The sequence below is a fragment of the Lepeophtheirus salmonis genome, chromosome 14 (assembly GCF_016086655.4).
Source record: "Lepeophtheirus salmonis chromosome 14, UVic_Lsal_1.4, whole genome shotgun sequence".
NCBI lineage: Eukaryota > Metazoa > Arthropoda > Copepoda > Siphonostomatoida > Caligidae > Lepeophtheirus > Lepeophtheirus salmonis.
Genome location: NC_052144.2, coordinates 444012 through 466611, shown reverse-complemented (window position 1 = coordinate 466611; position 22600 = coordinate 444012). Strand labels below are relative to the sequence as shown.

The 22600-nt window shown below is 31.7% G+C and overlaps 3 protein-coding genes across 4 annotated transcripts; 2 read left to right on the top strand and 1 right to left on the bottom strand.

Moving 5' to 3' along the window:
- Positions 1 to 1909: 1909 nt before the first annotated feature.
- Positions 1910 to 4851, top strand: LOC121129171 (uncharacterized). 2 transcript variants are annotated; one of them, XM_040724854.2, is made up of 9 exons: positions 1910 to 2091; positions 2797 to 2984; positions 3050 to 3210; positions 3280 to 3439; positions 3503 to 3669; positions 3736 to 3931; positions 3987 to 4325; positions 4382 to 4503; positions 4558 to 4851. In XM_040724854.2, exons 2-9 carry the CDS (start codon positions 2921 to 2923, stop codon positions 4741 to 4743), a joined length of 1395 nt encoding a protein of 464 aa, XP_040580788.1. In that variant the 5' UTR covers positions 1910 to 2091; positions 2797 to 2920; the 3' UTR covers positions 4744 to 4851. The 2 variants fall into 2 exon arrangements, with proteins under 2 accessions (XP_040580788.1, XP_071749358.1); XM_071893257.1 differs by having other exon boundaries at positions 2144 to 2984.
- A 2295-nt stretch (positions 4852 to 7146) lies between these two features.
- Positions 7147 to 10954, bottom strand: mip130 (Myb-interacting protein 130). Its single transcript, XM_040724763.2, has 5 exons — positions 10110 to 10954; positions 9447 to 9991; positions 9080 to 9377; positions 8556 to 9019; positions 7147 to 8488 (listed from the first exon to the last, which is right to left on the bottom strand). Exons 1-5 carry the CDS (start codon positions 10365 to 10367, stop codon positions 8302 to 8304), a joined length of 1752 nt encoding a protein of 583 aa, XP_040580697.1. The 5' UTR covers positions 10368 to 10954; the 3' UTR covers positions 7147 to 8301.
- Positions 10955 to 14993: 4039 nt separating this feature from the next.
- Positions 14994 to 20951, top strand: ifc (delta4-sphingolipid-FADS-like protein ifc). The gene is made up of 6 exons (XM_040724896.2): positions 14994 to 15153; positions 15950 to 16049; positions 16279 to 16455; positions 16520 to 16873; positions 19575 to 19784; positions 20512 to 20951. Exons 2-6 carry the CDS (start codon positions 15968 to 15970, stop codon positions 20670 to 20672), a joined length of 984 nt encoding a protein of 327 aa, XP_040580830.1. The 5' UTR covers positions 14994 to 15153; positions 15950 to 15967; the 3' UTR covers positions 20673 to 20951.
- Positions 20952 to 22600: the final 1649 nt, after the last annotated feature.

Sequence of the window (22600 nt, the reverse complement as noted above, 5' to 3'; positions counted from 1 at the left end):
TATTAATTAATAACGGGTTATAACGGGAATAATTAGGTCGATATCATGAAAAACACAAGAGAAATAGCTGTTTAAATACATTGGTGTTGGCATCGAGGCTTGAACTTTAGGAGCCTCTAACTCTGAATATGGAGGTCAAAGAAAATTAAAATGTTAGATTTTTGAGTTTCTATTCAATATTAAGCTATATGCAAAATTTCAAAAAAATCGGCGGTGGTGCTGTTGGACGAGTGGTCGATTTGACGTGGAATGACCCGTATTTCTATTAACTTTGATATTACCGAGTGGTCCATTAAAATCTGTACACTTTGAATTTTAAAATTCAACAAGATATAATTTATTAATTAACGATTTAATATAAAAAAATTATACTTTAAATAGATGTGTGTCTGAGCGCTCTTAATTATTAATGTACACGCCCTTAGGAGCAATGATGGCTTCCAGGTTGCGGTGGAATGCCTGTGACCCACTGCATTTGTACTCATCTGACATAGTGTCCCAGTGCTAGCTGAAAATGGCTTTGATGGTCTCGGTGTTTGAATGACAGACGCTACAGACCTTCCTCTCGACATGTACCTAAAAAGTGTAATAGAGGGGTCAACATCAGGGCTGGGGTGGGGGCAAAATTATCAAAAAATGTTCAAAGATACTCAAAATAGTCCTGTAAAGGAGGATATGGGATTCATTCAGTGCTAGTGCCAAATCTCTTTCCACTCACTTTTTAGATAACTCTCTGGACAGCCCAACGTGAAACCCGAGATCTCTTGCATGGATCCTCATGGACTTGAAGGGATTGTTTGAGCTGTTTTCTTTAACTCCTACTGGTCTTCAATTGCCTATTTTGGCAGAGCCCTTCTTCCTCTCCAACGTTTTGGATTTGCTGACGGAATAGACGGTTGTCTTGGAGACACCTAACTGCTTTGAGTGTGCGTACGGAAATTTATTGATCACGTTCAAGTATCATATTCTCAACTTGTACATAGGCTAGAGATTTCAGGTTTATTTTTTTGTTTTGTAACTAATTGCTTATGCGTTAATAAAAATTAAAATTATTTTGAAACACGCAACGTTCATTAATTATTGACTGGGTAAGTATACAGATTTCAATGGGCCATGCGGTACAAAGTGAAAAAGGGAGTTCATAAATTTAGGATTATAAATACAAATACTTTCTTTATTGTACAAGCTTTGCTGTTGTTGTGGCCAACCAGAACAGCGGTTTTTTCTCTACAAAAACTGTTATTATTATTACATTTTTGAGGAGAGAACACCTAAGTATTGAGTAGCTACCTGCGAGCGTACTCATAAAGAAGGAGATTAAACCTGAGGATTTGTTTGAGAGTTATCTTCTATACAAAGTGGGTCTGTTTTTCTAAGCCTAATTATTCCAGGCAATGCCAGGTACTACCACTAGCTGATCAAAATGGGCCAATCTTTTATTTCCTCCAATATTTATAAAATGAAAGAAATAAGTCTAATGTACACTTGACATGGATTGCTCCATATTTATTATGATAGCATTTTCTAGAAAAGAACTAGTGTATTCAATAGATTACTTAATAATAATATAAGTGAAAACATAAATTTACTTGAATTTCTTTACATAAACGAGTTATTTTTTTGTTTATGTGTAAGAAATTAGTAGTAGTCATTTTTATCATCTGGTGCAAGATCAGCGACCTAAATACACATACATGTATGTCCAAACTAAATAAATAAATGTCTCAAATGAGCAATATACAAAGACATGAGAGTTAGATGCTAAAGTTATAAAAGAAGAGCCAGATCTAGCTTGTTTTGCGCTCTGGACGAGAAATAATTTGTTTCCTTTCCGATCAATGTCCATACTTTAAATGATGATCAGTTGATATAATTAGATATTATAAAGGGACGAACAATTTCCAACAATAGTTCTTTAGTTGAGAAGAATTTGCTAGCTATCAACTTATTTCGGGATTTTTTTAGAAAACTTAGTCTACCATTAGAAATTATAATTAAATCCAAAAGGAAATAATCGGCCTATTAAATAGATGGCTGCTTCTGCAAAATACTATCTCTTAAGCATACGAAAGTTAACAGTTGAAGGCAATGGTAAAGTATTTCACATACCTTGTTACCTCTATATATTTCTTTCTCTATGCAGGGAGCCCCCAAACAGATTTCGCCCTAAATTAAAGGAATCTAGTCGCTAGAGTCCTGTTTCTAAATCCTGTCTTGTATAAAAGTACAGCCTATAGGATTTTAAAAGAACAGTTACGACAGTAGTTTCTTTATTATGGGATTGGTACTTGAGAATAATGAATTTTAGTTGACTTTGTTTAGGGAAAGTACCATAGATTTTTACATTCCTGAAGAAAGAGTATGAAAAGAGAAATAGGTAGAAATTTGGTTCAAAAATTTGTCTGTATGCGATCTGATGATCTCTACCACGTGTTTTTCAAATTATATAATAATACTTAACAGCAAAATAAACTTTTGGTTAAAAGTTTAGTTTATAATTTGAAAAATAATTAATATTTTTACTTCCACAAAAAATTCCTGGCATAACAACCAAAAGTTATTGCTTTCATAGTATCTTATAATCGAGTGATGGTTTTAAATTCGAATTGAAGCCAATTCTCATTAATAAGTAATGAGAACTAAACTACACAATACATGAAATATCTGCTTCATTAATAAAACCACAAAGACAAATTAATTTGTTCCACATTCATGTACTTAGATCGGGTTTTCCAAATAACAATAAATAATTTCTAAGTGTATATTGGAGCAAGTATATATTATATTCTATAACAGAAACTGGATTTAAAATAACTAGCAACAAGCGATGAGAGCAAAGTGTTGTCAGTGCCTGTAATATTTTGCCATTGTATACATTAAAATATATTTAATACTTTGAGAAGTTTCTCAAATCGTCACCATGCTCAAAAGGATGAATTGGCTGTTAGGAGGGATTTTGTTTATGGTAACCCAAAGAGAATTTGGTAAGGAAATAAGGAATAAGTATAATGAAGAATTCGTAAATCTTATGCACATAACTCATTGATAGTCGATGGAACATCCCCTTCATTTGAGGATATTCCAATTATTTTTTCCAACAACGATGATTTTGTAACTGCAACAAGTGGTTTGACTCAATTAAAACAATTTTTTAAAAGTGATGTGAACTGTCCCTTGGCTATCCAAGAAGTGATTGGCTCTCATACAAATGTAAGATGTTTATTATAACTTTAGGATATGAAAAAATATTTACTCTCTAATGGAAATTTGCTTATAAAGATTTCTGATGGCTTTATTAATACTTTTATGGATTTAAAAATATTTTCTAAATGTGGATCTCAATTTTGTTCAAATGTTCATTTTCAAAAACCCGAAAACTGTGAAAGCTGTGAAAATTTAGTGGACGTGAGCAATGTTGATTGTACTTACGTATCCGTAGGTTCGTAACTTTCATTGATGCCAATCTTAACTTAATAATTGTTGTCCATTACAAATGTTCTAGTGGAAGAAGGTTTCTTTGCCGGAGGATTTACGAACATTGAAGCCCCACATTCAGATCCAATAATATTAAATGTTGCTAAAAAAGCAACAAAATATCTATATGGTTTTTTCGATACTTCAAATCCATGTCCCCTTCATTTAGTGGAAGTTATTCGAGCCAAACAACAGGTACAAACTCATGACAATGATATTATATGTATACTTTATCTTTTAGCTCGAAAAATTATTAATTAGGCAGTGATGGGGTTCAATTACGAACTTGAGATTCAAGTTGAAACAAATGGCGCGGATTTCGATTGTGAGCATATTATTAAAAATTGCGAAAATGTAAGGGTTCACGAACCCATTGCTGAATTTTGCCCCCATGAAGAACCGTCATGTGTAGTACCCGTTAGATTGCAGGATGTTGATTGTATTGAAGTGAATACAAGTAATGAACTCATTTAAAATGGATTGAACTAAATTACCTAGTTGTTTCTTTTCAGTTTTTAATGAAACGCCCATTGTTGGTGGATTCTCCGTGAGAGAAATCGACGAGGAAATTATTTCAATAGGAAAGGGTGTTATGGATCAAATACCAAATTCTTTTGGATTGAAAAATCATTGCTATTTGAACTTTGAAAATGTTCATAGAGCCCAATCTCAAGTTGTTGCAGGAACAAATTTTATCATGGATATAGAATTTTCAACTCATGGAATTCACTGCCCAACAGAACACAAAATTTGTTATAATGTCAAAATATTTAGACCCTTACCATACCAATGTCAGGAAGATAAATGCCTTTCCTTGACTCAGTCTGAGGACATTAATTGTGTTCCAATAGGTGAGTTTAAAATATGAAAAAACAGCAATTCGCAATACTTCAATTATCATCTTTAGATAAGAAAGAAGCCAGTAAGAGTCAATTATTGGGTGAGGAGGCAGCTAAATTCTTTTATCACTTTTTTGATACGAATATAGCATGCCAAGTACACGTAAATGATGCTCAAATCCTCAAAAATGTAATTACACTTCATATTTGAAAAGAATCAACTTATTTACACTTTTATTTAAAGGTTAATGACGTCTATCATATGGAGTTTCAACTTGAAACGAGGAAGAGTGAAGAAGGTTGTAAGTCAATAAAGAAAAACTGCAAGAATGTTCGTGTTCGTGAAATAAAACCACAGTTATGTCCTCATAATAATCCTATTTGTATAGTACCAGAACAACTTGATGAAGTAGAATGCTCGGATGCATAAATTTGAAGAAATTTGAGGTCAACTCTAACTAGTTGAACGTATTATTTAAGTGTATTTATCTTAATTTCTAAAGAAGAAATAAAGGACTGCTTAAGTTAAGAACTATAATGGTTATTTTTTATTTTATTAAAATGAATAACTAGTTAATATATTCATTATTCAGTGAATTTTGTAAGTGTTTAATAAAATCAATTCAAATTTGGTACACACAGAGTGAACACTGAACTGTCTATTGCTTAATTGATAAAGTCAGCGTTAAAAAATATTCGATAAATTAAGAAGAAAACTTGAAAGATATCTGAGTATGCATCTATTAGGATTTATCATTTCCTAGGATACTGTGATCAAGTTTTAAATTATGGGATCCCCTTTGTAAATTTTGTGAAATTTAAGTATTTCTTCATTTTTATGATTATTAATCGCAGGTCCCACTTTTTAAATTCCGTAGTCTGCAAGAAAAAATAATTAAATAGTAAATGATAAACAAGCTATTTTTTGGTCGATTATATTTAATTATTTTCCATGAAGCAATTTAAGTATTCACGAATTTTCCTACCATATAATGTCTCCAATCATCTAAACACTTTAATTTCTTTTGGAATTGCAATTATAGCAGTAAAATGAGCCCTTGTATTGGAGTGTAGGCCTACCGTAAATATGCTCAGACAATAATCCTAAAACCCCAATTTCTACTATAGCATAAAATATAACTAACAAACCAAAGGCTTCGTCTTTGCATGTCCCATGTGTAATAATTTCAGAAATTAGCCCAAACTGTTTAAGAATTAAAATATATACATCTGGATTACCAAAAAATCAAAACAAGTGTTTGTATAGAATCGAATCCCCTCCGCCTCTAGGGTTAAAAAATGTTGTATTCAAATTTCGGTAGGTTAAAAGCATTGCTCTAGTAAGCGAGGGCAATGACAACAATTAAAAAACAGCAGTAATTTATACAGATCATGGAAATATACTTATAGACATTTGTTCTACTAATTTAAGTATGAAATAATGAAATGTGGCGTTTCCCGTAGGTGTAAAACTCTGAAAAATCCCAGGAAAACTGACTCCTGAAAGATAATCCCTAGTATCTAATAAAAAATCTATTTTCTACGTGTAGCTATTTCCAGGTAATTTTTGAAAGATTTAATAACAATAAGAAGTACATATATTATCGACAACAATCTTTAAATACAGGCGCAGCAAACTTTTTGAGAATTTAGAATTATCATATAGCAGTTACGAAAAAAAAGATTGTTTTTTCATTGTAGTTATTGACACCTTCACTATCAAAACACGCTGCACACTGCCTCATATTGGAGTCCCTCATTGTAGTCAAGGAATCATCATAGAAACATCTATTCTTTTCGTTTCTCCCTTTTTTATCTTTAGTTAGTCAAACTAAGTGGGATTTGTTAGGGGTCGAATAGAAAGAGGGAATTGAATTTAAAAAATTGTGTTGTGAATGTTTGGTAATCATGGAGCATGTGCTCTTATTTTCTTTTTTTGGACCAACTAATTATAGTCTGGGAGCCTCCCACGTAAGATTTCAACCTATTAGGTACAAAAGGATTTAACTCCTGAAATTATTTATGTCGCCTACAGCATTTAATTTTTGTTTGTCAGCCTGATCCCCTGCTGGGTCTGGCTTCCTGTCCCCCTGGAAAATAGCCTCTGCACGGATTATTTGAACCGTAAAGGGGCAACTTTGGGGGGGAGGGAGGACTTCACTTATCTGACAGAAATTTTTTGTCAGTCTACGTTTTTATGATGTCCTGACATAGTAATATACACCAATGTAAGTTTTGTCCATGTACCTTATAGGGTGAAAAATGTACATTTTACAGTTTTCAGGGTACTTTTTGCGGGTCTGACGAAATTTTTTTTGTAAGTCTCGGTTTTTTTATTATGTTCTGGCATAGTGCAACGTTGGTGTAAGTTTTTTCCATGCATTTTATGGTTCAAATAATCCGTCTTGAGGCTATTTTCAGAGAGGGGTCTAGAAGCCAGACCCAGCAGGGGGTGTCAGGCAGACAAAAAAATCAATTTTCTAGGTGACAAGTAATTTCAGAGTGTCAAACCTTTTTTTTACCTGATGTGGTAAAATCTTCTATGGCATGCTACCGGACTACTAGTAGAACAGCCGCTCTACAAAAAAAAAAGGTGGGGCACCGATCAATGACCGGCAGAAATGCGATCGCACATATCCTTTATAACTTGATCATCATTAATTCAGTAATACCCAGGGCATTAGTCCGCAACAAGAAATCCTGAGCGCGCTCTTGCTCCTGCTTGTTTTTTAAAGTAATGAGCGCACTTCCGCTCACTATAAAAATGAGTGGCGCTCATTTTTTCGTACTTGAATTGCACCACTTTTTATGATTGGAATTATAATTCCTAAAATTTTTAATTATTATTTATTCCACAAAATGAACAGAAATAAGGTACAATAATAAATATAACTTAAAGATCTAAAATTATATTTAACATAACAAAATCCATAAATTGATTAATCCAATGTTTTTAACCATTAAATATTTAATTAATTGATAAAAGCATTATATTTTTTTTCTTCAAAGTTTCATATTTTAAACTCTGACATTAATCAGTAAAATCAGAAGGTGACATTTGTGTTTGATTAGATCAAACGGCAATTAGGTCAAATATTCAAATTACTTTTAATAACAATTATTAAATTGATATAATTCGCATTACCACTTACGCAAATCAGATAATATAAAGTGTTAATCCTGTTGGTTCCCAAACAGGGTGTTTAGAGGCAAACTAAAGTTTGCCGTACGATTTGTGACAACCCTATATTATTTGAAAAAGCTTGTAATAATACAAATAATTCATTTAATTAAGATAGGTGTGTCAAAAAATTTATATTTTTCTTCTGGTGTGCCTTGAGCACAAAAAGTTTGGGAATCACCGTCTTTGGGTACATATAATTACGAGGTTTCGTGCAATATAATCCAGTTAAGCCTGATAATTAGTTTGAGATTAAATACAGGATTCTCAAGTTTTTGAACACTTATGCTTTGGTAATACCACATGTCTCGCTTTCGCCTTCTCCTTGCACTCTTACAAAAAAAAAAAAAAAAAAGATCGGAGACTTTAAAAGGCAATAAATATTAATAAGTACAACATAACATTCAAGGATTTATTTGTGAATGAAAGAGATTTTTTAATGTGTATCCTTAGTCTTATATTCTCATAAAAATACAATGAGATAAAACAATAAGATGGGCATTTTGACTCAAAGAATGAAAAAGAAAAAAATAATAATAATAATAAAGTAAGATATATAGTTCAATTATCCAGAAAAGATTAACTAAAATATTAAAATTACAAAACAATGATATAAATTGAAATTTTGGAAGATATCATAGTGAGATTTATACTTAAATAAAAAGCGACTAATCATTACAATCTTGGATTAATTTAGCGACTTGGTCAAAGTTAATAACAAAATTAATTATATTATAAATCCTCGTATAAAAATAGATTGATATCATTAATAAAATTTACTAACAGTAATATTAAATACACTATGAACTAGTCCTCCTTAGCTACCTTTTGAGGCAACATAAAGGCGTGAAGATTTCCTAATCGTGACAATCCAGATTGAATGTGCTGTATATGAACTTCTACGTTATCTTCATATTTACTAGTATTTGAAGAATCAATAGTTCCTTTAATCTCATTTATGGTTTCGTGTAGAGCTTGAAGTTCGAAAGAATTTCTTTAAAAAAAAGAAGGAACAAATAATAATACATCATCGAGATAAAAAAAGAATTGAAAATGATTACCGTTCACCATCAGCTAGTTGCTTGATTTGTATCATTAACGCAGTTAATGATGAGACTAGAGCAAGTATTCTAGGACTTTCAACGTACGCGTGATCCCCTGAAGAGTTATTCTTAGTGACGGTATCATATGCTTCTTCTTTGCAGCCTTCTCGAACCATATTTGGCAAAGATATTATCGGCCCAGCTGCAGCAGATCCAAACTGTTGAGCATACTCTTGAATGCTCTTAAGGTGTTCATTAAGGTCTCTGTTCAGATTAGATAAGTCTATAACGTTTGAAGCATATCGACGTTGGAAATCTTCGTGTACAAATTCTCCATATGTTTTGAGTTTTTCTCCCTGACTATTCAATTTCCTCAAGTTATCCACTTTTTCACGTTTTATTTTTAAACATTTACTCAGACGAACAATCCGTTCCAAAAAACGTACAGGATAACATCCTAAATGCCCATGACCTCTCATAACCTAATTAAAAGATACATCATTTATTTAACTTCCAATGAAATTAAAAATATATCATCTCACTTTTCCTCTTGGTGTACTCCCACTTAGTAGAGGATCTTTTCCAAGTGTAGGTGAATAATTTAATCCATATTTGAGCGGTGATGGATAAGGGGATTGTGATGACTGGGGCCTTGTTCTAACTTTAGCCGCAAAACTAGAGAGAGACATCATCTCGGGGTCTTCATTCGATAAAACTTCATAATCAGGAATAGAATGTGTATCAAGTCCTAATCTGTCAAAGGTAATGCGATAAGTATTATTGGACGTATCAAATGCATCCACTGCTCCAGTAAAAAGGCCATCTTGAGGCGTTCGTAATCTAAATAGATGCAAACATACACGTTTAGATATAGTAAAATATCAGTAAATATGACATATAAATGTATACCTCGCAGTGACACGCGTTCCAATCGTCAATTGCAAGGGGATATCCTCTGGAAGATCTTTAATATTTGTTATGTCAGTTTGCTTGCGCTGTTGCAGCATTCGTATTTTATGTCGTTTACGAGCCAACTCCGCACGTTCCTCACAAAAGAAGGCGGATGAGCATCGTCGTGGCTTCCCCATCATCCGCCGTATTTTGCACCACTCCACTCGCGTCAAACGCCTCGTCTTCAGACGGGGAAAGGATTCTCGCAAACAGACCATAAAGTCATTTTCTCCATGAAAGAGAACTTTATCGATGTTGGAGTAGAAAAATTCAAAGCAGACCCATTTATGGGCTTTGGGCAATTTCAGAAGATTTCTTAGAGCAACGCCCAATCGATGGGCGGTCTCTTTTTCAGGCGTTGTGAGCTCATCTTCAAATTTGAGTTTTTTAATCGGGGAGGGCGAAAATAATCCATTCTTCTTCTCGGGTTTAGTAGGAGTTGGAGCAGGAGACGAAGACGTAGAAGTCGGCTTTTTCTTTCGTCCAGATACGGACTCGACAATCTAGAAGAAAAGAATGGACAACTCAAAGGAGGAACAAGCGAGCCCTAAACTCAGAATGAGCGAGCGAGCGATCAGCTCATATTATAATAACGAGCGCCAAATAGAAAAAGAAACTTACTTTAGATTCTTCATTTTTCGGATTCTTGGGACCTCTTTTCCGCGGGGAACGAATGGGGATACTGACTAAATCATCCGTTCCGTAGATGAGAGAGTTCTTTTTGCGTTTTCGAGCAGGGATTCCCCGTCGATTTAAAGTGATCCCTCCTTGTTTACTGAGTGAAGGGTCCTCCTCTGTCTCTTCTTCCTCTTCGACTCCAACTCTTTTCAAGCCCAAGAAGGCCAATGGATTTAAGCGGTCCTCCTTACGAACACTCATCTCTCCTCATCACCCAGATTCCCTATTTGATTGGAGTGATTTGACTAAGGATGAAGATTCCCGCTTTGCTTCGTTCTTCATGGAGGTCCTTTGAATTCCAACGCTGCTGCCCAATCCGCCACTCTCTCATTCTATTTCTCAACACTTTACTGCTGCCACATCACGACATACGGCGCTCTTGTCGTTTATTTTCCCTTTTTCTCCTTCTCTTATTCTTCTCTCTTTCTATCTTTTACATTTAATGTTTATTCGATTCCAGTTACGTATGAAGCAAGCTTCATCCCATTTTTAAATTTAACCATTAAAAAAGAATCGCAGCTGACCCTGCATTTAAAAAACAAACAGAGAGGGAGTTGGACAGAGGCGCCAAGTGCTTCTGTCATATTGATGTAGAGAATTTTCATTGACAATATAAATTGCATCATAATTGAAGGAGACACTACTTTGAGCCTTCAAAGTTGATATTTTTACTCCATCATATGAACATATTTCCAATAAATCTTGAAACTCCAATCAAGACTTATCAATTGCATTGAATACTACTTCATGTCAATGATAAGCGCTGATATGCACTAAAAAAATCCCTAAAACTGGCTAGATTTGTAAAGAAAAAATCGATTAGGGATGTGAAAAGTAGGATAATTAGATAAAAATATCCTATTCTTTCCATAGTAATAGTTCATTTATTGTTCACACAATGGAAATAAGATTGTATAAAGACGAAATAACAAATGATACACATATATTAAAGTCACTTAAATAATAAAACTAGGTAATAGAGGCATATATTTTCGATGGAGGCAAAAGCTTAAGTCCTTTTATTTGCTAGTCCCATATTGACATTCAATAACTCATCCTTTTCTTAAATTTTCATGAAAAAAAGGATATTCATTGTTAGTAAACTTGGTTGTTTAGACCCCCAAAATGGTCGACATCAACAATGCTAACGTTACGTCAAAACACTATAATTTATTGCGTATTTACTTGAGTAACTGTGATAATATAAAAATAAAAGAAAATGAACGTGGTAATTGTGACAATTTAAAGCATGTTTAGGAGGAGAGCAGCTTAGCTGTCATGACGATTTAGTAGATTAGTAGTCATGATTGATATGAAGGAAATAAACACAAAATTCAGAGAGATAAAAATGTTATCTCTATGTAGTAGTAAAGACAAACTTAGGAATTAGATACGTTGATAAACGAATCTACTCCGAGTCTACTCAAGGACTTAAATTTATAACTCCCGACTAAATCCTCATTGTTACTTTCCACCTTTCAAGAGCACATGCCCTAGTTATTACTGGAGTGTATACTTAGATGTTCCCTTATCAAGAATAAAATATTAATGATAACAGCTTTATAAAATAAAAGTCATGTTCAGCTTGCAACTACAAAAAAGTATCGCATGTATTCTAATTCATATTTTATACAACTCTAAGTATAGAAGCTCTATTTGTTTTTAAATCCCCCTATACAAAAAAGAATTGCTGCTGATGATTTATAAAAAAAACATAGAATGTTAAAAAGAACCAGCTGCTCTGTCATATACTCATTGTGTAATGATATTTTATTTACACATTTAAATTCCATTTCAACTTTTTAGCCTATAGACCATTTTTGTTGTTGTCCTATTGAATTTTCTTAAACGTCTTATTAATTTAAAATGTTTTTGATGGCTTACCCTTGATATGATTCTTTATAAATTAGACTATAGTAATAAAAAAGAAAAGGAAATTGTATATTGAAAATAGGCTTATTGGAAGATTATAACCTACATAAAATCAAGGGAAAATATTGATTTAATTATTAATGACAAGGGACTTTGATGCTTTGATAACAATTTGTCAACATTTGCATTATTATTAGTCAGGTTTAATCTCAGTTCTACACGTTCAATAATTTGTAATTGATCTCGTTATTTCGTAGGAAGATTGACAACTGCGCTCAACCCCCTTTCCAGGAGGTATAAAGATGGAAAAGTTTCTTGCAATAGCCGATTAAGTAGGATAAGCAACAGGGTTTTAACTTTGAAGCCAAAACCTCTGGACCTTAAGTTCTAATTTAAAGCGTATTCTGATCAGTTCTTCTTATAACATGACATCTGTTTTTTTTCTTCAATTTTATCGTATAGGTAGATCTTCCATTATGGTATGTCCACAGTCAAAACACCCCAAACATAAGTTTTATATCTGCATACAAGACATTTAAATGTTGAACATAGAGCAAAACGTCATCATTCTGGTGAACATTTGTCGATGACAAATTGGCAAACAGGACAAATTCACACGTTCCCAGTGTTTGATTTATCAAATCAATTTTACCAAGAAAGGCTGCTACGCAGCAAATCTGAAATAAAATAGGCATTTAAATCATTTTATCAACCCTTATTGATATTTATGTATAAATATGCAAAATATTCATTTAGCCTTAGAATTAGGATCCCAAAATTTGTGCTATATATAATTTCGTTATCTTCCTAAAAATTTAGAGCCCCAAATTTGTATTTATAATTTTAAGGATCCTATAATAAATGTAATAAATATATCATTAAAATAAAAAGTATAATTGCTACTTTGGCCAATCCGCAATTTTTATTTATTGAGAAACATTATTAACTTTTGCAAGATCATACAAACATTATCAGTCACTTAATGGCATCACTCTAAATAAAAAATTCATAATTATAACCAGGCTTTATTTACTTATATAATTATTACCTATATATGTAAGCAATAAGCAAACATGACATTTCATGCAAATACTATATTCTATAGCCCATAATTAATTATATATTATGGCAAGTCACTTTATTTGAATCTTTCTCATATCACTTTACTAATTATCTTTTGGTAAAGTCAAAGAGATTCTTCATGTGGTATTACAGCTATTTTATGGTTGTTTTTTTTTTCGCAGAAGATGGAATATCATAATAGCAAATGTAGCTTAATGCTGCTTTCAGTTCGTGGATATTTTAAATTTTAATATTGTACGGTTTCAATATGACCATTTTGGTACTTAAGGCTCTCTCATAAAATAATAAAAAACGGAATAAATAAGATAAATGTTACAAAATAAAAACGTTATCACGTAACACCAGTTTTGTTGGTATATAATCATGACTAGATATCTGACAAATAGAGCGCACACATGGCACGTCGGCATTGTTGATATCGGCTATTTTGGGGATATAAAAAACCCATTTTTATAAGAATATTAACCATTTTTTCATTAATATTGAGGACAATTGACCACTATTGGAAGGGAAAATGGGATCAACAAATAGAGTACTTAAAACTGACTGTTTATCAAAAAGGTATTCTTCTATTGCCAAATTTTATTATATATCGGATCCTAAAATATGTTGTCATATCGTTATACAATCGTATTTCCATATTGTAGAAAATGAATGAACTATTACATTGGAAATAATAAGACATTTTTCTCTAATCCTCCCCCCACTTTTCTCGTCCCTATTCATTCCAAAAAACTAATAATTAATTGTACAAAATATATAGGCATTTCATAGGGACTTTCAGAGTACATTACTTAAATTCAAATATTCAAAATATATTGTTTATCCAGAGAGTACTTTAATACTCTCTAGAGCGCTCCCTGCTTTAATATTGGCATCGAATAGTATTCAATGTAGGTGTTAAGTCATTTTTATTTATTTTAAAGCCATTTGAGAAAGTTCTATCTAGCTCGATAGAAAATTAGTAAATTTTATTTAATAAAAATATCAACCATTAGTCCTTAAGATAGCCTCACCTTCAATTATGATGCAATTTATGACGTCAGTGAAATGGCCGTATTAATAAAGTAAATACTATTTTCATAAATATAATATTCATTCAAAAATAAATTAATAATTAAAAATGCCATAATTTTTAATTTAGAAAATATCTATCACTTTATAAAATTCAGTCTGGATTAAAATATTTTTTTAAATGATGTCCCAGAAATGAAAGATTGCGTAAGACAATATACGACTAGTTATATAAGTCTAAATGATTACATTGCTAATAAATGGTAAGAGATAGTAAGTTTGTTTTAATCAGGTTTGAGATTTTGTTTGTTCGTAAAACCTGTACAAATAATATTCCAAGCCAACACGACAACACATGAAACACATATTGTATGTTATTAATTACTGGTGTTATTCAAATCTGTTTTAAAAACTGAAAGCCTTGTATCCAAATTAGTATTATAAATATATTTTTTAGTATTGATAGTATACTAAGTATTGAACTTTGTGCAATTAATGTGAGATTCTCTCTTTACTTAGCCCGCAGCAGATATTAAAAACGTATTATGAAATAATAGCTAACAAGTAGCTAAAAAGTTGATGATGTAAGTACGCGGACTTCATGTGTGTACTTTTAAATATTATATAATATTGAACACTCATATCTATAGAATCTTTCTTAAGATAAACTTACATTTTATGACATTCATCTGGATTTATTCATAATACTTTAGTAACTAAGATTCATTGAACTTGCTAGATGCAACCCAAAAAATAATGTATATTCTAGTTTGCAATTTAAAAATATTAAATAGTAAGAAATATTGACAATCACATCAAAGGAGAGGAGCAAGGAATCATCGCGCTCCATTAATACAAGTGTGCTTTTTTTTAGCTAGAGATCAAGTTGTCTTCACATATAATGGCCATAACGATGAGTTCACTTTGTTGACGATGTCAGTCAATTTATAAAGGAAGTTACTGTGGGAAAAGTGATTAAATCAGTCTAATTAGTTATTTCAGGAGCCCTTAATCCAAGGTGGGTTTCCTTTGACTTGCCAAAAGATGAGTCCTCAATACCGAGGATGCCATCCTACAATAGCTATAACTGAAATTCATAAATACTGTGTTAAGATTGAATTTGTGTTCATCAGGGAATATCTTGTGTCCATTATTTATGCTATTTATTAATAAATAATATTAAATCAAATATGTGCTTTTTAAAGAGAAGTTCCTAATAAGTAATAGTAATTGCCGGCGGGATCGAAAAATGATTTTGAAAATTACATTTAAGTATCAGCAGACCTTATTTACATAAGTACTATCGACGAGAGGAAATTGAATATAGCATATCATTGATCTCAGCATAATAGGAAGAAATCATTTAAAAAATAATATGTTAGGATTCCATTCTAACCTTTAAAACTTTGATCTATATGGACTTTTAGATAATCTATTTTCAAATATATTTAAATAAATCTAAAGCATCATTTTCTTTTTTAATTTTTATCTTTGATGCTTACATAATCGGTTAGTTTTTGAAATTTGACTGTGATTTTCCCATGATGTCCACTAAAAAAATACTACATTTTCTTCCTAAATCATGGGTCTTTTTACCATGAACAACGTTTTTAAGATGAAAATTCGACTAAAACATCTGTTCATTTGAGCAATTCTTTTAATAAACAAACACTACCCATATGAAGCGAAATAAATGTTATAAACAAAAGTGCAAAAAAAAATAAAAAATCTTAGTATATGAAACTTTAAGTATCAGAATAAATTAAATTACATATTGATAGACTTATTCTTCTCTAAAATCTTGTATATTTTAGGGAATCAACGAGAAAATCATGGGAAATCACGTTACTAGGACGGATTTTGAATGGTTGGATCAAGAAGAACCTCATGCAAAGCGTAGAGTGGAAATTTTAAGTATGATTGATTCCATATTAACAATATTAATTAATGTTTTAATCTTCTAAAAGATCGATATCATTACTTTCGTGGGCAAGGAAGAGATTTTATCGATTATATTTACACAAAATGCATTTATATAATAATATGTATTATATGTGAATGTTACATAACCATCAATTAATTAATTATTTCTACTTATATATTAGATTCTTATTTTATAATCACTATACTTATTTCTTAACAGAAAAATATCCACAAATAAAGAAACTATTTGGGGTTAATCCTTGGTTCAAGTTTCAAGTTGTGTTCATTGTTTTGATACAAATCCTCAGTTTTTACTTATTGAAGGATCAATCTTGGGGACTAATAATAATTTTGGCCTATGTGTTTGGCGGAGTTGCAAACCACGCTCTTATGCTAGGTAAATACAATCCATTCCATTAATGTTATTTAACAGACTTCAAATGAAATATGTTTACTTACAGCTGTTCATGAAATCGCTCATAGTGCAGCCTTTGGCGTATCATATCCTTTGGCAAATCGTATTTTTGGTATTTTTGCAAATTTGCCGATCGGTATTCCATTTGCAGTCTCCTTTAAAGGCTACCATTTAGAACATCATAGATATCAAGGACACGAAGTAATGGACACCGATCTTCCTACAGAACTTGAAGCCAAGTTATTTTGTACTACTTTTGGGAAATTCGTATGGGTTTGTTTCCAACCGCTTTTTTACGCAATTCGACCTCTAGTGACTAATCCTAAGCAACCTTTAAAACTTGAATTTCTCAACACCATTGTTCAGCTTACATTTGATTTTCTAGTTTACTATTACCTAGGTTTGTTCAATATTTTGTTTTATTTTTACACAAATTTCAAAAAAAAAAAAAAAAAAAAAAAAAATTGGGATAATTAATCTTATGATTTTGGAAGGATAATAATGACTTTCTTTTACCCTTCCTCCACAATTAATATCAGGATAGTAGAATTAAGAGCTTTAAAAGTCCTAGAAAATGGCCACCATATTTATTATAATAGGGGGGGGGGGTAAATCTGTGTATTTTAGTTTTCGGACCATAACTCTTCAAATTTCAAACTGTGGCGTCATTAGCCTCTTTGGTGGTGGGGGGGGTCAAGCCTTCTTAAAAGTTTCTGAAGCACCCCCTCCACAAAAGTTTATAAAATATACAATATATAATAAACTAATTTACATATAAATCATACGGTGTTGATAATTTTTGGGGCTAAGACCCATGATGAGGGTTAGCAACACCTCTGGTTTAATATGTTATAATATTTTCTTATAAATACTTAAATGTAGCCCATCCTATGGGCTATCAATTTGTATATGTTTAATCAAGTTAATATTTTTTGTGGGAATATATGCTTTTAAAAATATTAACGGAAAAAAATCACCCAAATTGAAGTTTCTGAAATTTAAAAAAGTAATAATTAGGTTGAGCTTTTTATATAGAATCATTCAATATATTAAATCATAAAGTTCGTGGAGCTATAAAGACTTTTTCCCTATCTAAATTGAGCTACCCAATTTTTTTTTTTTCAAAAGTGGGGTCAAACAATTTTATATGATTGAAATGAAATGAATATATGGCTATGTTAACAATATTTGTAGTGTGCTTCAAAAATTGTTTCCATATTTCTTTCTCCGCTTACTACATACACATCCTTGATTTACTTATTTCTCATGATTAAGATGTGAATTTTTCCTCGTTATAAAAAAATCATATAAAATTTTAAATTTTTTTTTCTAAAGTTATTAAATTTTTTAGTTACGCATAAAAAAGTTGGGTACACCCATTTTACCCGACATATGAGGTCAAAAAGTGTACTGTACTTTTTTTCTGTAATTGAAATTTTCTAGATTATTTTGTAATGCCATATTAATGCTGCGTTAGAGAAATTGATAGCCAAGCCATGTGATGCTAACATGGCAGCATGAAACATTTGAAAAGTTCGCCCAATTTCTGGGAAAAGCTTTGAAAAGCAAAGATACACACATTAGACCCCATCCTACCCTAGTTAATATAACTGTCTGTTAATAGGAACGTGACCACCCCTCTCCCCATTATTCTTTCATGACTACTACTTTAAATTGGTTCTCTTGGAGAATTATCAACCCCAAAATGGTGGAAATAATCTTAAGACATTCCTCTAATTTGATCATAATTCCCTCTACCACGCCAAAATAATAATGAATTGAGTTGGATTCCTATGTCTCCAGACTTGAATCCAATAGAATATTGGTGGATAATCTTTTCGAGAAAAATTTAGAGCAATGGAAGGTAATTTGATAACAAGGGAAGCTTAAAATATTGCATTTAGGAATATTTTTAATTAAAATTCTTCTGAAATCCCGAACACTTTAATTCCATCGATGCGTATAGGTATATAGAAGTACTACATTCAAATAAAAATATAAATTTTATTACTGAATTTCGATAATATAAACAAATTAATGACCCCTGTCTTATGCTTATTTCTACCCTTTTAAACATATCTAAAAATAAAAGTTCATTGATCAAAAAATTTTCAAAACAAAATATGTATTCTGTTATATAACTAATTTTTGTATGACATACAAATTTTCAGATGAATCGATGCAGTTTGAAGAGAAGTATATTCAAATTAGAGGGTATGTTTTAAGATTATTTCCACCACTTAATCGTTGTCTTTTGAGTTTTAGCACTATTTAAGTTGTAGGTGGTGAATCATATGAAAAATGTTTTATTTCAGCCTGTAGATATATATATAAGTCGGTTTAGCTCTGATATATACGCATAACCTCTTATGTAGGCTCATAATTTATATTATTTTAGCATGTTCGAATTTTGCAATATGAAGATGAAGCTAAAAAATGGCACATATTTGTTCTTTGCACACTTTTTTTCGTGTTGCTGGCGTCGATGATCTCGGGTATGGTATTTTATGAATAGTATTGTCTCAGTAATTATTAGGGACTGCAGTCCTGACCAGTTCACTCTCGGTCCGGTCCAGTTTAGTCCTCGTATCAATCCTAAAAACTTATAAAGTTAAGTTCTTGATATAATTTTTTTTTTTATAAAATAATTTCTAGTACTTCTTAAGGACTGGTTCTAAGACTGGACTGAATAAATATGAACTTACACAACACAAGTTATGTTATCAAATTTCCAAGATTTGATAACAATATGTTTTTTTTGTAAGGTAACTGATTAAATTCTGTCGAGTTATTCGACGATAACAATTACATATTATATCGTCAAATTTGATATCACAAAATTTCGTACAACGAAATGTTATATGACTGAGATGGTGCTAGGTAATTTTGACTTAAAGCTCTATTGCCTCAAGGATATTTCACCTTAATATATAAATAAATGAGATTAATATGTCGCTTATGTTATTTTGGGTTAAAATTGATATTCCCTTGGAATTTTTTAATCAAAATGATTATAGAAAATTATGTTAAAATAAATACATATCACTTTAAAAATAAATATGACACATAATTTATGATTTTTTTTTTTTGCATTCTTTTAGGTGGAAAAATTATATTTTACATGATCTTTGGTTCACTCATGGCAATGGGATTCCATCCTGTTGCTGGTCATTTTATTTCGGAGCATTATATGTTCAAAAAAGGATTTGAAACCTACTCGTACTATGGGCCTCTCAATTTAGTAACATTTAATGTAGGCTATCATAACGAACATCACGATTTCCCATTTATTCCAGGAAGTCGTTTACCAGGTAGTGTTTTTTTTCTATTAATAAATCTTGGTGATTCCCAACCTTTTCGTCACTGCTGAGTCTCTAACTGTAATTTCTTTGGGGGGAAGAAATTATTTTCTATTTCTTTAAAACTTTTTTTTTGTGACCATTTTTTATTAAATTTGCAGAGCCTAGACGATGTGCCACGGTGCCTTGGTGCTCCCAAGAGCCGCGGTTGTGAATGACTGAGCTATTTTCCGGGGCGTATGCAGGAGTAGGCTAGAGGGCCTTTAGCCCCCCCCCCCAATTAAGGGAATTTTTGCTTTTTACTATGAAATTGAATATTTTAATCTTTTTTTTTCAAGAAAGGTAATGTTTGAATTTTATTTTCAAAAAATTTAATATATGAAATTTACTTTTAATGTTCAAAAAAATTTTGAACAATTAATTAAATTTTCTGTGAATAGCTATGTATTTTTGGAAATTTTTCTTTAAAAAAAATAATTTTTTGTTTACAGCTGTGTATTTTTGATTTTTTTTTTTTTTTGTAAAGCTATGGATTTTTGATATTATTTGAAAATAGCTATAGATTTTTGATATTTTTTTGTGAATAGTTGTATTTTTTTTCCAAAAAAATGTAATACTTGAAATATTATTATTATTTTTTTTTTTTTTTTTAAATAACCCCCCTTCCACAAAAATATACTGCAGACGCCCCTGATCTTTTACAAGCTTTCAGTTTAATTTTTATTTCCATTTAATTTAGAGGTTCGAAAAATCGCTCCTGAATATTACGACACACTTCCTTCGCACACGTCATGGGTCAAAGTTTTGTCAGATTTTATTTTTGATCCAGCTATAGGGCCTTACGCTAGAGTGAAAAGGAAGGCCGCTAAGGAACAACTCAGGAAAATGAAAGCACAATGAAGGATTTTCTTAAAATTTCAGGATACATGTGCGAAGTACTATATTGATATTTAAATGAATCTACTTTTTACATCTGTGACTTTATACATTTCTACTTTATTAAATTTCTAAGTGACCATGAACTTTGTTATAAATGATATGGTCAATATTGATTTACTATTCTTAATTGTCAAAACCTATATTTTTTTAATATTAAAAATATAACTTATTATTTTTTTAAATAAAAAATAAACTAATGAATAATTTTAATAAAATAACACATCGTTAAAAATGATTAAATCATTGAGAACAAGCATTGCAAATAAGGGCGTACTGTCTATGTATTTTTTAAGCTACATAAACATTTGTTTAATTTTTTCCAAATAACAAACATAGTAAAAAAACTAAAATTGTGCATCATATGGAGTTTTGTAAAAAAATAATTTAAACTCTAGCAGCCTAAAATAACACAAAAATGAATTTTGAAAGGTATTTTTATAATAAAATTAAAGTAGAGATTATACCAGGTGGCACATTGATATATGAAAACATACTAATTCAATAGTTAATGAAGGTTGAATGATTGAAATTCTTATTTTGATATATAAAGCATAAAAAATTAGTTAAAAAGCAAAACCAACTTGACCTCTCTAGCTTACGTACAAGTCGAAAAAATGACACTTTACCATGATCGAGAAATTTTCATTAGCGGACTCCAAGCAGTTGGGTGTCTCCAGGACCACAGTCTACCTATTCAGCAAGTCCGAAACATTGGAGAATAAGAAAGGCTCTGTCAAAAAAACCAAACTGGATGCGGATGAGTTAAGGAAAATATCTCAGACCAATGCCCTCAAGTCCATGAGGGCCCATGCGAGAGATCTCGGGGTTTTACACCAGACTGCTCATAGAATTTATCAAAAAATTGGGGGGATATAAAGATGTGAGAAGCCACTTTTGACACCGGCAATGAAAGAATCTCATCTCCTCCGTTGCAAGATTCTTTTGAATGGGTAATTAATGTTCTTTTTACCTCTTTTTTTAACTTTTGGCCCCCTACAACCCTGATGTCCACCCCCTCGACTACACATTTTGGGTGCATGTCAAGTGGAAGACCTGCAGTGTCTGTCATCCAAACACCAAGGTTCTCAAATCCATTTTCAGCTAGCACTAGGACACCATGACAGATGACTACATCTGCAGTGGGTGACATGCCTTCCGCCGGCGCTTAGACACCATCATAGCCGCTAAGGGCGGTCACATTAATTATTAACAGAGCTCAGATACACGTCTACTTGTAGTATTAATTTTGATGAAATTTTTGTGTTTATGAATAAATTATACCTTGCTGAAATTTAAAGTTCAAAGTTTGCAGATTTTAATGGACCACTCTGTAAATCACGACAAAATTTAGTACTTAAACTTATGGTTGTGTCCACAATTTGGCATTTCTGCTCGAGATTGCTATCTTGTTATGATAAAGCATCTGTAGAAATTGGATTACTTACACTTTGTAAGACATATGTTAGCAGTTGAAAAGGCTTCACATATTTGATAGATTTACTTTTGATCTGCACATAGTTGATCGACTACATTATTCGGCAAGTCAGGCAAATTACCAGCCACCACACGAAGGGGTACAATAGTTTCATTTTTACAAACCAACTTATTGTGTTTCCATAGGTCCAGAATATTCTTTAGGACCCAAAGTGCTACCATCTAAGCTCAAGAATAAATCAAGTTACTCGCATGAAGCATACCAACCCACCATTGTAACAGTATCTCTAAATATTGAATTACGCCACCTTTCTAAACAGTGTTAGTTGAATTTCATTCACATCCAAAAATTTAAATTCCAACCACCTCCCTCTAATAAAGTTGTGAGCGAAATTATAATAGCCCTACCAGTACCACGACTTGGCGTTCTGTGTTACAAATAAAATTATCTATGC

Bases quoted from the DNA above. Each gene is read 5' to 3' on its own strand.
- LOC121129171 (XM_040724854.2), top strand. From the start codon at position 2,921: ATGCTCAAAAGGATGAATTGGCTGTTAGGAGGGATTTTGTTTATGGTA. The intron at 3,670-3,735 runs GTACAAACTCAT...ATTATTAATTAG, and splicing joins TTATTCGAGCCAAACAACAG to GCAGTGATGGGGTTCAATTA. The intron at 4,326-4,381 runs GTGAGTTTAAAA...TATCATCTTTAG, and splicing joins CATTAATTGTGTTCCAATAG to ATAAGAAAGAAGCCAGTAAG.
- mip130 (XM_040724763.2), bottom strand. From the start codon at position 10,367: ATGAGTGTTCGTAAGGAGGACCGCTTAAATCCATTGGCCTTCTTGGGC. The intron at 9,378-9,446 runs GTATACATTTAT...GCATCTATTTAG, and splicing joins GGAACGCGTGTCACTGCGAG to ATTACGAACGCCTCAAGATG. The intron at 9,020-9,079 runs GTGAGATGATAT...TCTTTTAATTAG, and splicing joins GGAGTACACCAAGAGGAAAA to GTTATGAGAGGTCATGGGCA.
- ifc (XM_040724896.2), top strand. From the start codon at position 15,968: ATGGGAAATCACGTTACTAGGACGGATTTTGAATGGTTGGATCAAGAA. The intron at 16,050-16,278 runs GTATGATTGATT...ATTTCTTAACAG, and splicing joins GCGTAGAGTGGAAATTTTAA to AAAAATATCCACAAATAAAG. The intron at 16,456-16,519 runs GTAAATACAATC...GTTTACTTACAG, and splicing joins AAACCACGCTCTTATGCTAG to CTGTTCATGAAATCGCTCAT.